This window comes from Notechis scutatus, chromosome 2, assembly GCF_049901735.1.
Source record: "Notechis scutatus isolate UNSWTSFEM ecotype Mainland chromosome 2, rNotScu1.2, whole genome shotgun sequence".
NCBI classification, from domain to species: Eukaryota; Metazoa; Chordata; class Lepidosauria; order Squamata; family Elapidae; genus Notechis; species Notechis scutatus.
In genome coordinates, this window is record NC_142010.1 from 202,593,213 (window position 1) to 202,609,636 (window position 16,424).

Below are 16,424 nucleotides of genomic sequence, written 5' to 3' on the forward strand. Positions count from 1 at the left end.
AAATAGCAATAATTTATCTAAAAGACAGTACACCATGCCTAGGACAAATGATTGTAAAGAATGTATATATGCAGGACTATAAATAAAATGTTTTCTGGTGATGGTTAAAATGAAAAACTCTTATTAGAATCCCCCCCCCAAAAAAAAAAGCTTTAAGTTTAAAATAGTGGCTTTTTGCAAAACAAGAAACAATGATAGATAATTTTTAAAATAAACTTAATGCATTTAACCAAATGTTCTTGTTACACTTTTTTTATTTTAAGATTTGTAATAAATGTTACAAAAGGTAGTAATAGTACCTTTTGTACTTTGGAATAGTAATTATTGCTTATAAAATTCAGGAAAAAATGAGGAATTTATACTATAACATATTAAATGAATCTTGTCAGTTATTTTCAATATTTTATGAAAATTTAATTTATTTTTCCTACTGAAGTTGTCTTCAGAGTGAGGAAAGAAATATGTCAATAACATGAGTATAGTAACTGTTTACTTCTTAAATTATGTATAAGTTAGAACAGTAAGTATAACTTTTAAATAGCCTAATAACTAGATTGAGTAGATTCTTCCAAAAACTGTAGAAATTTGAACTAAGCTGAAGCTTTGAAGTTCTAGCCTCATATCAGTAACAATAAAAATAAAAACACCTTGACTGCCTGCCAAGCAATTGCTCTACTTTTCCTCGTATCTAGTTCAGCAAGATAACATAATCACTCATTTCACATCCTGCTGTCTAAATCTGTACAAATTAGGCTAGAAATATTAGTATACAGTCAGTTAGACAGTATTCATGAATTGCAATTATAGTATGTTCCAATTTATTTACAAATTTTAATTTTAGCTCTGAGTAGTTGGCACCATGATCCATAAATCTGGTATGCCTCCAGGGAGTTACATTACATTCCAAGGAAAGAAGGAAATCTATTGAAAACAAGAGCAAAGCTGTTTGGATCACAAGTTATCTTTTTTCAAGGTTTTCCGTTTTATGCTTTAGTTATAAAATTTATAAGTTCACTGATATACAAAATGTAAATTATTTTACCTTACATAGCCATGAGCCATTTTAGCTTGTGCTTTTTAAATTCAAAAAAATCTTAGGACATCTTTAAATAGTTGGTTGAATAAGAGGTTGAAATATAGGATTAACATACTCCATTGATTAGTGTTTTTCTTCTGCATGCTATAATTCAAAAGCTACATCTCATCTTTAATTTTATTCTTTCATTCTCTTGCATTTAAAGTTTCTACCCAAATTAACTAGCATCAACTAACTCTTCTGCTTCTTTCTTCTCTTACTCATGCTTACAGAAAAGACAGGCCTACAGGAAATGGACTTTGTGCCATATTAGTGGTAGTGATGATGATGATGATGATGTTAATGATGTTGATGATAACAGTTAGGATAATAATGTATGCCTTACTTGTTGAATTGCAACAGCTGAATGTTATATTTCTTTTATGAGACTGCCAGAGAAAATAATCCAATAATTGTTATAAAATTGTGTTTTACATGTAAATTTTAAAGTATATTCTAATCAGCAACATAAATTAAAATAATTTGTTATTTAACTTGTCTATATTTCAGTTGTCACACTGAAACATTGTTTGATATTGACCATAATCTTGTGATAATTACTTAATTGAAAATAATGTCAGAAGATTATGTAGTCCTTGTTAAAGTACTGTATTTTCCATTCCTTTATTTTAATTTGATGTTTTAAATCATTTGTGCGTTTTTTAGAAAAATTCCTTTTATATATGAATACAGTGTCTTGTGTTCTCACATACATTGTGGATGTTAATATTGTCTTATATTCTTTTTAGGTATATTGTCTTTATTCTGTAATAACAATAAATAAGTCTATATAAGAAAAGATTGATTTCTTCTGTTCAAATTTTCACACCATTTTACTTAGCCTTCTCTCCCTTCTAAATTTTTAATGGAATAGTTTAATCTATCAAAATTGATTTATTTATAAAGATACCTTTATGTCTTACACACTTTCATCCTTAGAGACTTAGTTTACCATATTTTTGCTTTTATATTTTCATTTATTTTAAATTTATCTTATTAAAAGTAGAGCGAATAGAAGTCTTTTATTTCTCTGATTAAAAAGAACTCTTAATAATGGCCTCAATGTAAGTATATGCAGAAATAATAAAAATTTGAAATATTTGGATGGCCAATCAGTAAAAACTATATTACCAATGAGCCAATTTTCCATTTGCAAATTTGCTTCTTGCCAACAGAAGAAAATTAAGAATATTCAAAGATTATTTTAATAATTCTACATAGGATCTATTCTGTGATCTGTTTCTAAATGAATCTAGAGCAGGGGTGTAAAACTGGATTTCTTTGAGGGCCGGATTAGCATTGTAGTTCTCTTCTGTGGACCGGCGGCAAGGGAGGGTGGCAGTGGGGGGTTGGACAGATGCCTCCTGCAGCACTATGCTGGCCAAAATGGAGTGCAGGAAGCCCACACACAGCCCCCCTGCACCTCATTTTCACCCTCCATGGTCTCCTGCAACACTCTGTCGGCCGAAAACAGTCCGTGTGGCTCATTTTTCAGCCCAATTTGGGGCCCATTTTTTCAGCCCAGTTTCAGTCGGCAGAGTGCTGCAGGAGGCCATGGAGGGTGAAAACGAGGCGCAGGGGGCTGCATGTGGCCTGTTTTAGGTGCCAGAGGCACCGTAGGCCAGTCCCTTGATATTTCCAGGCCCATGGGCCTTGAGTTTGACACCCCCAATCTAGAGTAAGAAATCTACTCCATTCTAAACTTGATGTTGGTAGCTAAAGTATAAAAGACTTAAATTGGTGGTTTTTTCCTTACTGTTGTTTTCTTTAAAAAGTATATGTAGAAGTTTATATATGGCTATTTCTGTTTCATCTGACAGTGATGATCCAAGGGCCATCTTGGAATTATATAATAGGTTTAAATTCAGTGGTTTATTAAACAGTTTCTTTTACATGTATATATATTAGTAATTACAATAGCATAGCACTTAGACTTGTATACTGCCCCTTAGTGCTTTACAGCAGGGGTCCCCAATCACCGGGCCGCGGACCGGTACAGGCCGTGGAGCACTCTACCGGGCCAGCAAAGAATTTTTAAAAAAAAATGGCGGCTTTCTTCACCTTCGGTGAATGCTGCTGGGATCAGGGATCAAGGACACAAATGAAAGAAGGGGAGGGAGGAAGCAACCGAAGCCTGTCCTTCTCTCTGGGTTAGCTCTCTCAGTCTCTCTCTCGCTCCTCCACCAGCACAGGAAGAAACTGCTTCAAAGAAGCAGGGGGCTTTTCCTGTCGCTGAGCGCCCGTTTCTCCCCCCACCCCACCCCGTCCGCCCGCTCACCTGCCCGCTGCGCTGCTGGATTCAACCCAGTGCTCCGTTCTGCCTGCCTGCCTGCCTTCGTTAATGGTTGAATCGGAACAGCTTCGGCTGAGTAAAAGAGCGAATAGTTATTATTCTCAGCCGAAGCTGCTCCCAAACAACCAGAAACTAAGGCAGGCAGGCAGGCAGGCAGAAAGGACACTGTGGATTGAAGCGGGCGGGCGGGGTGGGGGTGGGGTGAACGCGAGCGTTCGGGAATAGCTGCGGCGACAGGAAAAGCCCCCCCCTCTCCCCCGGTCCTTGCAAAAATTTTCACAGCACTCTCTGGGCAATTTACAATTTCAACATGTTGCTCCCAACACTCTGGGTCCTCATTTACATTACAATTACAATGCTATTAAAATGCAATTTTCTTAGGAAATTATAGCTTTAAAAGACATAACTATGAGCTTATTTTTTATCAGAAAACAGGAAACAAACTTGGATTTGCAATGGATTATTTCTGAGATAGGATCTTCCAGAATACAGCCAAAATGTTTCCAACAATCGTATTTGTAATATACTCACTGATCTGGAATAATTTTTCAGTTTCGCAAGCCAAATGGCCTATATTTTTCTGTTGAAATATTGGGTTTATTGATAAACAAAAACAGATCTCTGGACCTACTACTATAGAGAGTTTTTTAAAAAAGAAAGAAAGAAAGAAAAGAAGTGCATTTTTTTTCTCAAACCTAACCTGAATCTTTTGTTAGTCCATATAAATTTTATTTTTTTCAGAAACTTAGCACTAAGAAAAGAAGTGGCAACTTTATGTAGCAGTGCTTTATCTCTATTTTGTGACGACAACAAGTCTAAGTCAAACCGTATAATGGATAGTTGTATCTCACTTTAGATATATGGACAAATAAAATACGATTTTTGATGAATTCATAAGCATCATAAATAAAAGTAGGGTAGGTGCCTTCTCTATGGCTTCATTATCCAAGAGTCATTTATCCTTCTGAATGAGGTAATAAATAAATATTTTCTTAAGATCAGCTATATGAGTAGAAATTGTTTAGGGGGGGAGGGAGGAATTCTGATTCTATGAATATTACAAAAGTAGAAATCCAATAAGAGCACAACGTATTTATTATTCCTCAAACCTTTACGTCAATTAGATTTGGTTTCTGATTATACATATTAGGTAACTTCGGAAATGACTGGACACAAATTACAACTGAATTATTCATTCATTCAATTTCTATAGCGGCCCATCTCAATCAATGATTCTGGGCAGCTTACCATTCATATCCATTAATGGCTGGAGTTTTCCAGTATTGTGGGATTAATACAACGCAATGTAGTGTTTAAAACTTTCTTGCCATGAACAGGATGAAAATAAGAAGTTGGAACAATATAATGGAGAATTTTACTTGTACTCATTCCAATAAAAACGATGTATGGATAACATATATCAGGGTTGAACTATGGAGTCTTTGGCACTCTCTGAGCTTGATTGTTTCCTTGCAAACATTTCATTATCTGACTAGGTTACAATATCATTGCTAGTGTGTGTGTGTTTTGGGTTTTTCTGTTTATATACTGGTAGTCCTCGAGTTACGAATGTAATGGAGCCTACCAATTACATTTGTAACCCAAAGATTTGTTGGAGTGATTTATGTCAAACAAACTGGATCAGTCACTGTTTTCGCCCACACTCATCGACTGCACAGGTTGTTAAGTACACATGAGGCATCTCAAGGTGAGGGGGGGGGTAGCGATGGAACAGGCCACCTGCTTCAGACCACCCAAGGCCTCCGCTGACCAAGATACTCATACTCCCTCCCCTGGAGTCCCCACAATTGCTCCCTCCCCCCATCCTGTCATGCCAGGTCACTTACCTTGTGAAGATCTAGTGAGCTGGCTCTTATCCATCCTCTCAGCCATGGTTTCCTTCTAGTCTCAGTGCAAAAAGCATTTGCAAGCTGCCGAGATTTTTGGGCAGTGAAATAACATTGTTTCAAGCCTCCTATCAGCTTGCAAATGCTTTTCATGCCATTCCAGTCCCCAGTCAAGCACTTTTTGCACCATTCCAGATCACCACAAAAAGCTTTCAAAAACATGAAAGATCAGTAACACAAGATCTCGCGTAACTTATCTTGTGTGATCTCGCACTACTGTACTTTAGGTCTCTGTTCTCTGTGAACAATTCTGTACCAGATCTGCGGCAAAAGGCTTTGCAGAGGGAAGTCCTCTCCTTTTGCAAATCCTTTTGGCCTGGATCTTGTGCAGGCCTTAAGGTAGCTAAGTGACATGTCATAACCTGACAATTACCTGTAGTAGCTTTCCCTGCCAGTGATTTTTTTTTGGGGGGGGGGGGGTATTCCTTTTGGTAGTTAGTTGAATAGAGTATTGTTTTCTGTTTGCTTGCTTGCTTCTTGTCTGGTGTTAATCCCTGCTTATCTTGGTATTTGCTGCTGCAGAGGATGTGGTTTTGTCCTTTTGTTCCCTTCTTACTGTTTTATTCTCTTTGACTGGTATGTAAATGTGGTTTATCTCTATGTGTCTATTGGTGGCTGATTTTTCGGAATGTCAAGCTTCCAGGAATTTCTAGTGTGTTTAGATTTAGCTTGTTCTCGAATGATCAGTTTTCCAATTGCAACTATGGTTGAGTCTGTCTGTGTGTTGTGAGTTTAAGGAGTTTTCAGCACTCCACTAGTCTTCTGCCTGCCTGTCCTACAGTATATAGTCGCTGTTGTAGTCTTCATACTGTGTGATGTAGATGAACCCTGATTTTTCTTCTTGCACTACTGGGTCTTTTGGTTTACTTAAGAAAACAATACTCTAATCAAGGAACTGCTAAGGAGAAAACCATACACACATCAACACCGGCAGGGCAAGCTACTATATATAAACAGGGAGCAAACCCACACTCACTAGCACTGATGTTACCTAGTCAGAATGTCTCTAAGCAAACAACAAAGCTCAGAGAACACCAAGACTCCGCAGGTAAGGGATTGCTACCTTTGGTGTCTTTGAAGTTGAAATATAGCTTGGAATCTTTTAAATGCAAAAATTAACTATTTTGCACATTGGATGGTCATTTTCCTTTAAAACAAAGTGGATGTGTTTATATATCTCTGAGGTCTTAATATTTTTAAAAGCAGTAGAGATGGAACCATGCAGAGAATGGGATTCTCTAAAGCACAAAATTTATAATATTCATAACATTTCCCCTTACCCTTAGGGATTGCACAACATTGTTATGCTTTAGACTGGGCTGTGGTCTATTTTTTGATAGTGTCTAAGAATATAGCTGAGGGAGCTGCCAGACTATACATTTTTACTGTACTATTTGTACAATCCTTATATGCTAATAGTAGCTTTGCCAAAGCTGAGAGAAAGAAGTATTGATTTCCACTTTTTTTTTCCAGTTCTTCCAATTGGTGTAACAATTCAATCCAAAGAGAGATGTCAAGCGGATGGGCCACAGTGATAATACTTCCTTTAAGTCTTGATGTTATTATCTATTCATATAGAGTTTCAAAAGATTCAGTGTTTAGAAAAAGCTGCTATAATGCAAGATAGAAATTTAACAGTAAAATATGATAAGACAAAGACAGTTCCCTGACTTTTAAGGATATACTGTAATTGTAAGAAAATCGATAGTTATATGCGTATTAAGGAGCAAGCACAAAGTTACAAACCCTCTGGTGATCTCATTGTCCTAGCAGCTAACTTCAGAGGCCTGCGTGTACAGTATTTGGAGATCTGCCATAGCAGGTAACTTTACAGGATCCCTTTTGCAGCTAACATAACTGTTTATTGATAAATGGTTTCATCAGGGAAAATGTGTTATCCCATAAAACAGGACATTTATTTTATTTTATTTTATAGGGCAAGTGTTCCTTTTATTTTACAGGCAACCAGCACTACAGTGGAATTTTTCAGTTGGATTTTCATTTTCAAAGGGGACATTGAATATATGTAATATCAGATTGGTAGATAATTTCTGAACTTATTAATGTTACATTAGGTGCGTATGTGTATTTGTAGATAAATCAATAAATTACAGTACATTCAGTGCCAAACAGGGAAAAGGTGAGTGGGTTCGCTAAAACAGATCTTTATTTATAAAAATAATAACCAAGGCTCCTCAGGTAAGGGATCTGCTATGTTTGGTGTCTTTGTAGAGCTCCCGTCAATTGTTTGATGGAACAGCAGCTATTTGCCATATTAAGTATATAGTTCCAATTCATTTAACCCAGTTTGAAAATATAAAAGAGAGCATGTACCTAAAAAAAGGTTAGCTGCAAAATTTGCAGAGCAAAGATGAAGCTATATCAAAAAGTATCAAAAGCAGTTCTAATGATTTTAGTCCCTCATGCAGAAAATCTTACAAGGGTCTGTCTCTCTGTTTTTCTGGCAGTAAAAATACACGTCTTTGAGGAAAGCAGCATATACATTTCCAAAAAAAATTGTAATGTGAATTTTGAGGGAAATCTCCTTGAGTTGAGTTCAACTTGTAATAATTATATTGATACATCCAATTATTTTACCTGGATATTTTTCTTAATATATTAAAATCAGTTTCCTATCATCCTGCTATGTGTACATTTTTAGAAGTACATTTAAAAATAATAATATGTAATTGGAGATGATTGCACTTTAAAAAATATTGGATGTGAGATGGAAGATGGTCATTATAGTTGTTCTGACCAAGGCTTCCTGAGATCATAATTAAGCACATACTTAGTCCAAACAACTCCTGTTTTATTTCAGCGCTGGGAATTATGTTCATTCCTAGTCTGTAATGAGTCCTGAACAGTCTCTTGAGATAAGCACCCACCTTTATCTCCTTTGAATTGCTGCCAACAACTAAAGTGCCAAATTAACTGTAAAAAGTCAAACGTACAAAGTCCACACAAAGGTTTAATCCAAATAGAGTGAACGACGTTGCTTCCTGCAAAGGTTCCTGTCCCTTTGCACTTCCTTTATATCTTATGGGAGGGGCAATCACCTTCAAGCCTTACTCCTGAGTCGCTCCTTTTGTCTTAGCTGCTCTTGCCTTCTGGCAGCTCTGAGCACACGCGCACTAGGAACAGGCTCCCCTTGTTTCTCTGCTTCACTGCTGTCAGATTCTGGAGGCTCTGGAGTCAGCACAGAGTTATCCAGATGGAAGTTATCCAGATGGCCCTGGGCCCATCTCTGTATCGGACTCAGGACCATTGTGTGAGTCCTCCCCGGACTGGCCCATGTTCTTCCCCACTGTCCGATTCTGCTGCCATCTCCGCAGGCTGCCGGCGGACCACAACAATAGTCCTCCACTGTTGTTTCGCCCATGTAAAAAAAAAAATAGGAGTAATAACGTTTAAGAAGATATGTTAGGATTTGAAGCAATTCATTAAGTGTATGATATAAACAAAATATGTGGAACATTGAAATAGTTCTGGTAAAAGGCTGGGGAAAATCAGATCTAGATAGATGTATCACTGATTCCGGATATATACTCCTCTTCCCCACCCCAAATATCTCATTCATATTTGGGGGTATTTTTATATTTATTACTTTAGTTAATCAAATTGTGTAGATAGCAACCGCTTTGATCTGATCAGATTGATAGCACAGCTTTAATCTTATCCAGAGAAAGCATATTTCCTAAAGTCACAGATGATCTGGCTATGTTTAGATTAGATTATTGTATTCATACATACAGATCTTTTGATGATTCAGAAGCTCTGACTTATGAAGAATACAACTCCTTGTTTTATCTTAGGGCCAGGATATTACCTACTTTGTATTAGGTTTACTATTGCATGGACTTTTCAGAACTATGTCTTAGTGCTTTAAATGCCTGAATGGTTTGGGGCCAGGCATTCTGACTATACTACAAATCTATCTAGATCTCAAGATAAACCTACAAGATCTATTTGGAAGCTCACTAGCAATAATATTAAATCAGCTCTTTTCATTGCTGCCTCCTGAATTCTTTTGCTAGGCTTGTGCATGCAGCCCTTATGTTGATGCTTTCACCATGCCATATGCCTTTCACTATTCATTACCATTTTTTTTTTTATGATTCAACTGCTGTGAATACATTGCTTTAATTAATTTTTTACACAATGTATATATCTTTAAGCTCAGGATACTGTGTGACTTGAGGGATGGATAATGATTCATTGATAAAAATAATAATTTTGTATGTAGAACTAATGGGAGACAGCATTATACTCAACACAGAGGGTGTGTTTGTTGTTGTTGTTGTTATTCCTGAATATAATGAGCAAATTACCTTAATAACTTAAGAAGTTATTCAGCCTGCATACAACTCACTGTTTAGTGAGTTTAAACATGTACTTTTGGAAACAAAGGTATGAAAGCATAGGATCCTTACATTTATTTTCCTTTTGTTTCCTTTGGTATGTGAGCCTACGCAAAAGAAGAATGGAATCTGTTTTTTATTTTGAATAATGTTGGGTTAATTCAAGATACCTTTATGGTTTAAGATTCATATAACCTGAAAAATACAGCTTTTTAAGTCTTCCAATAGTCTCAAGATGTAGTCCATTCATTATTTTTGAAACAATGCCATTTTGCATAGGATTGTTCAGAAGAACTAATAATTATGTGGCATGTGATTTAATGGACAAGAGATAGGGAGAGGCAGGATAAAGTTAACGGAGAGCTGCTTACTCATAATAGATATTCAAAGTATGAAGTTCATCCATATTTGTATAAAGTTTTAATATTATCTAATGCAATATAAATCTTTTCCTCAAAATTAAGATGCTATATTCTAGGGAACTCTACAACTTTTTTTTTCTTTTAGAATATTGAAAATGGAAGATTTGCAAAACTACGATACTTTACACATGCAATGGTTAATAATACAGATTTATTAATGGTTACAAAAAGGTAAGATTCCTCCAGTATTACTTTCTTATTCTAAACCAAAAGCATTTATGTTTAATCAAAATGGTTCCCAGAACAACTTCGAAATGTGAGTAGAAAGATAGTTCTTGTCTTCAAGGCTTCTATGCCAAAGATGGGAGAAGGTAGGGGAGAGAAGTGATGAAAGGAATAAAAGATTTCCAGCTATTAAAATTACAGTTGTTATGAACATCTGGATTGTAATTAGTACTCAATTTACTTTAAATTAGAGTAAAAATAATTTTGTGATGGACAAAATTATTTTCTAAACATGAAAGTGAATTTGGAATTAAATACAGTGGATAGAACTTGAAGTTAAAGATGAAGTATGTGTAGCAATTTTAATTGCCACCAGGCTTCATTTTTTATCATGTTTTTGGTTGAGCCAAATAAAAGTGGACTCTATATTTGCGGGAAAATGCTAAGATTAAAAAAAAAAAGACTGAAATTGAGATAATTTTAAACTGGATGTTATATGACATTGAAGGCTTAAACATTTTTCTCAAAAAAAAAATAGTTTTATGATTGTATTTGTTTTAATTATTTGTCCTGTGTTCATATACAGTGGCATATTGTTTGTGACAAGAGGTACGTTTGGACAGTTAACATGTGAATGGCAGTATACTTACGATGAATTTACCAAGAAACCATTCATTGTTGATGGAAGAAGGTTGCGCATTGAAGCAAAGGTAAAGTTATGGATGGTAGAGATGGAACAAAACAAATTACTTGATTAACGTTCAAATAATTATATTTATAATATAAATATGAGATTATTAGTAAGAAATTTTTCTATGGATAATACTTAACTAGTATTAGCCAATAAAGGACACGTTATCATTTTTAATGTATATATTTTTTCATGGAGCTTGAGTTTCATTTGTTTGTTCTATTGATTACAATTCACTCTTTCTTTGCAAACCTTCACCATCTCCCAAATTACTATTGTTGCCTTCCCTCCTTGCTCAGTATCATAGAAAAATTACTTGCTGGAAGACAGTCTTTTCACCATTTCTTTCCTCTGGATCTGTACCTAATATTCTGGTCCGGTCAAGAAGCAAAAGTCATTCTATTACCCTGGAATTATCTGTTTTCTGTTACTCTTATTTCCATGCATACAGATTGTCCTCAACTTATGACTGGAAGTTATGATGGATTCCCCCCAAGAGCTACTTACAATTCAGTTTAAACTTAAGGCCATTGCACCCCCATGGTCATGTGCATAAAATTTGGGTGGATTCTCCCTTACAACTGACCACAGGAAACTGCGAAGACCTCCCCCCAACTATATTCTCCCCCATCCCTGTAGGACTTGGGCCAGTTTCTCACTCCAGAGGATTCCACACTGTCCTCCCACACAATCACTCCCTTACCTTTTGTAGAGCTCTGAAGCTCACATTGGGGAAGGAAAGTAGCTTGTTCCATCTCTCAACTAGGCAATATGGTGTCATCCTATGAATGAATTGTTGCCACTCCGAAAATCAGGCTCCTGATAGAGACAGTCAGACATTACTTGTATGTTACATACAAAAAAGATGCTTTAGTGATTAACCTTTTTTTCATTTAGGTCATAACATAAATCAAGATACGGAAACTTTCCCATGCCAAACAGGACTTCTGAGTTAAACTCTTGCAAAATGAATTTGCAAGAGTTTAACATGCCAGAACAATGAATAAAATGATAGGATTCTCCTTCACATATTTAGTACTCCACCCCCTTTTGTCCTACTAACAAAGTACTTTTGTAACTGTATTTGGGGTCCTTTCTCAATCAGTACTTTCAAAAAGATTTTATCTATATAGCTATACTTGAAAATCATCTTGTACAATATTAAAATTGTAATTTATTGTTTTACTAAACTTTATAAGAAACCTTTAGCTTATTTATTTAAATCATAGTGATTGGCAAAAATGTCTATATTCTACTATATATACAAGGGTCACACCCTGTTGCAGAACAGTCTAATGTAGTCTGCTGTCTTAGAGATTTCATCTTCCCACATAGCAACTTTTTCCACTCTTGTGGTCTCCAGCTGTGCTAAATCAGCTGAAATCCAGTGCATTTGAAGGTATCAGGTTAAGAAGGTTTCTGATGAGGCCTCTTTTGCTCTAACTGCAGCAGTTCGATGCTGCTCATCCCCCCTCAACTGAGCACTCTAAACGTTCAGAAAAAAAGATTAAATTTGGGAGCCAGTCACAGATTGTTTTGTGCGTTAGGGGAGAAGATCTGCAAAACGTAAAAGACATTTTAAATAAATACTAATTTCATTATATAACTTGTGAATCCTTTCCTGGAATGGAAAAAAATAGTGCTGCCTAGGTATTTGGAAATTTGCTTTTAATACAAACTGTATTTGTTTGCTTGTTTATTTCAGGAACGAGTGAAGTCTGTATTTCATGCCAAAGAATTTGGAAAAATAATTAATTTTAAAACACCAGAAGATGCAAAGGTGAATATGAAATGCTATTACTACATAATATATTAATATCTGTTTTGAAGGAATTAACTGAATGTAATGTACAATATGTGGATAGTATTTCAGATGCTGGTGAATTGCAATTCCCATTGTTCTTTTACAGTGCTTCTTAGTGATGCTGGGAGTTGTAGATAGGTCTGAAGTGCCCAGATTGCATAATCCTGGTATCAAATTTTTCCTAGTAGAAGTAGCAAGGCATGTGCGTGACATTTCTCAGAGAAGCTGTTTTCATCCAAGTGTGGCTTAACCAGGTGATTCACAGTAATGTCAGCTATGAGATTCATGACATCATATGAATTGTTCAGTGCTTCTATGCTTTATTAGTTTGTACATTTTCCCCCATTTTTATTAATTAAATCACTTTTGCTTTTTTAATTTCAAGTGGATCCTCTCTAAGCTGGAAGAAAAAGTAAAGGAGAGTCAACCAAAACTATGACCAGTTGAAGAAAATAAGAACATTATCGTTGTTTTATACTTCAAAGCATGTGACACTATTTAAATACAAAGAGATTGACACAGTAATTTTGTGTATTTAAATCAATTGTTTTTGAATCTTCTACACTATTGAGTGAAAAAGGTCAGTTTTATCAATAGGTGCAAGCAATTCTAGTGCCGAAAGCTGCTATTGAATTGTGGCTTATTTGATTTTGTATTTATAAATTATAATTGCTTAAATCTAAACTAAATTGGTTTTATTTTTTGATCTGCCACGTAATCAACAAGACCAAACATCTTAGCAGAGTCTTATGATGTAGTAATCAGGTTCTTCTCTGCTCATAACTCCTTTTGTTCAGTGTTTATTTAAAGGTAATATTGTAATGATATATCACATTACTTAATATTCACTGAAATTCAGTTTAATTCAGGAAGACTGATTCAACCAGCGGTGTTCCAATATTCTGATATTACATTGCTGACCTTGCTTTGTTGGAGAAGCTTTTTGTTTACTAATAGATATATATATGTATATAATGAGGTAATTTAATTTTTTATTAACAGATAAGCCTATGGTACTGTAACACCATTTTTAATAATCACATTTTTATATAATACAAAAATTAACAAAATGTTCTGGTATCGCACAGTTAAGCAAATAGCTATCAAACAAAATAAGAAATTTTGTTGAATGGCAATTTAAAGTACTAGTTCATTTAGGCATGAGCTATATTTTGGGTTTGAAGTCAAAAGCATGTTTCAGATGAATGGGGCTTATATCCTATAGGTCAGCCCTCCTTAAAGAAACTGACTTTTTCTGGACTTGCAGAAGAACTTCAGGAAAATGCATGTGTTTTTCTGCACACTCCGAAGTACTGTATTAGCTTTGAATCATAGTTTTTCACTTAAGAATGAGTTACATTTTGGATATGAAGTCACAAGCATGTTTCAGAGTGAACATGTCCTGTTGGCATCTCCTTAAAGAAGCTGTGTCTTCTTTTGGACTTGCTGAAGAACTCCAGGAAAATGCACACATGTGTTTTTGTACCCACTCTGAAGTACCGTTTCAGCTTTGGATCCAAAGTGGTAACAAACCCTTGATTTTATCTAAGAATGTCCCTATGATTTGGGGTGGGGATGTACAGGGAAAATCCATGGCTCATTACAGAATATTTCATAAAGTAATGTTAAAACTTTCATCAAAATGCATATATACACACACATACAATATCAGGATGGGGAAAATTATTGCACAATGTTAATTTTAAGACTATGCAAATAAACACTGCCTATCCCCCCCCCCTTTATGACAGAGGCTACTTCATAAAAGAGAAATGGAATGCAAATGCACATAAAATATATTGCCTAATACAGATTTGAATAGTTTGATGCATACAATAAATGTCTGCTGCCAGAATATTCTTTCCAGATTGTTTGAAGAATTGTGGTAGAGGAAAACTAGTCTTTGCTAGTGGTGCTTAAACTAATCAAACTGTAGCTTTGTTGGAAAAGCTGAATAAAGTAAATGGCATGCCCAGTGTGACATTATGTGTTATGTATTTATAATATATTCTGATATGCTTTGTGTAACTGCTTGAGGCAAGTACCCTAACCCCATTGCATTGTTCCAATCTTTTATTTCTTTATATAACTCCTATAAATTAAACTATCAGAAATGCCAAAGTATAATTTATATTGTGTGGCTCAAGTTTGTGATACCCATCTAGGGTCTCTGACTTCACATCACACACTTGAGCATTTTCAGTCGCTGCATTTAATTGTACAGTAAGGCCAACTATATAGCATCTTTAAAGATATACAATAAATACATATATAGCTTTTACACTTGTTTCATTTGACCTTATTTGGATGTAGTTTTTAAATTCTCATCATATCTGCTCGGTTTATTTTAAAAGTTATCAAATAGGCACATATGTAAAATGTTTTGGTAGGTATTTAGGATGTTGCTGAAGGACCATAAAAGGAGAAGAAAAAATCAGCTTGGATAGAGGGGAGCACAGAACCAAGAATACTTGTTTTCACGACCAAATCTATGTTTAGGTAGAGAAATTCATTTACGGGTAGTTATGGAATTATGACCATAATTAAGCCTGGCAATTACAGTTGTAAATTATGACAGTTGTAAAGTAGGTAACCAGACCCTTTTAAAAAAAAATCTTTTTCATTACAATCTTGAAGCAAACACCAGGGTCATTAAGCATTTGCTGTGGGTTGTTTTTTGCTGGAAATTACAAGTAAATGCTGGTTTCCAGCAGTCATGAATCATGGTCACAACTGCAGGATGCTGCAAACTGCCAAAAGTGTAGCCAGTTGCTAAGTGCCAAAAATGCAGTCACGTGACTATGGGGCAACATTTAAACTTTGAAACCTGTTTATAAGCTTTTGTGGAGTCTGTTGTAACTAAATTAAATTTAGTTAATTTAAAAATGTATGAACTGCCGGCTCTTTATAATTACCATCATGGCATAATTTTCATGCCGTTGTATAGTCAGATATATTTATAGATATTGGGAAAGTTTCTTTTCTAGATTAAACAAAAATCCTCAGAGGGAAAAATGTGACTGTGGAAATTAAATTACATAATACAGTTGATGGGTCAATAATTTTAATATACCGCCCAATCATTTTTTGCTCTTTTTTTTAAATTAACGGAGATGCAAGCAATTATTTCAGAGGGTTTTTATCAAATGCCGTTTCACAATAAAGCTCTACCTTACCACCACCGTCTCATAAGCAAACTTTTCTTAATTTCAACCGTTCTCTTCCTCAATTAGCACAATAACATATGTCTGCATTGAGAAGGACCATGGATTCACACAGATCTGGCCATCACTGATTTTCTGCCACTTTACCTTCTCCAAACAAACAAAAAATTGAGGACAGTTTGCTTAAAATAATGCCAAACTTGCAACATTACATGGTCTCCTGTCCACAGTTGTCACCTAGCGACCACCATGTTCCAGCAGCACTTTAGAGGCCACACCAATAGAAGCAGCTCACCCTGCTTTTCCTTGAATTGCCTCTGATTTCTGCCCAAATAGTTTATCTCCCTTCCCTGCCTCATTCCCTCTGTATTGAGTGACTGAGATTGTAAAGCTTGAAAACGAAGATTGCTTTTATTGATCCAGTTGTAGGCTGCTGTAGAGTAAGTGAGCTATAAAAGATTTTGAATAGGTGAAAGATTTTTCTTAAAAGGGATCGAATGGAGAATCAAAGCATTATTCAAGTTATAAACAAGGATTAGTCG

The 16,424-nt window shown here is 35.4% G+C and overlaps 1 protein-coding gene across 3 annotated transcripts in view; it reads left to right on the forward strand.

Moving 5' to 3' along the window:
• VPS13A (vacuolar protein sorting 13 homolog A) overlaps positions 1–14,996 on the forward strand; it is a 130,286-nt gene extending 115,290 nt beyond the window's left edge. The window contains exons 69-72 of one of the 3 annotated variants that reach the window (XM_087957833.1): positions 10,144–10,229; positions 10,810–10,933; positions 12,620–12,694; positions 13,104–14,996. In XM_087957833.1, coding sequence (XP_087813959.1) covers positions 10,144–10,229; positions 10,810–10,933; positions 12,620–12,694; positions 13,104–13,157 — 339 coding nt within the window. In that variant the 3' untranslated portion in view covers positions 13,158–14,996. Of the gene's footprint in view, positions 1–841; positions 961–1,308; positions 1,538–10,143; positions 10,230–10,809; positions 10,934–12,619; positions 12,695–13,103 lie in introns of those variants that run through there. The other 2 variants (XM_087957835.1, XM_087957836.1) reach the window with 2 other exon arrangements.
• Positions 14,997–16,424: the final 1,428 nt, after the last annotated feature.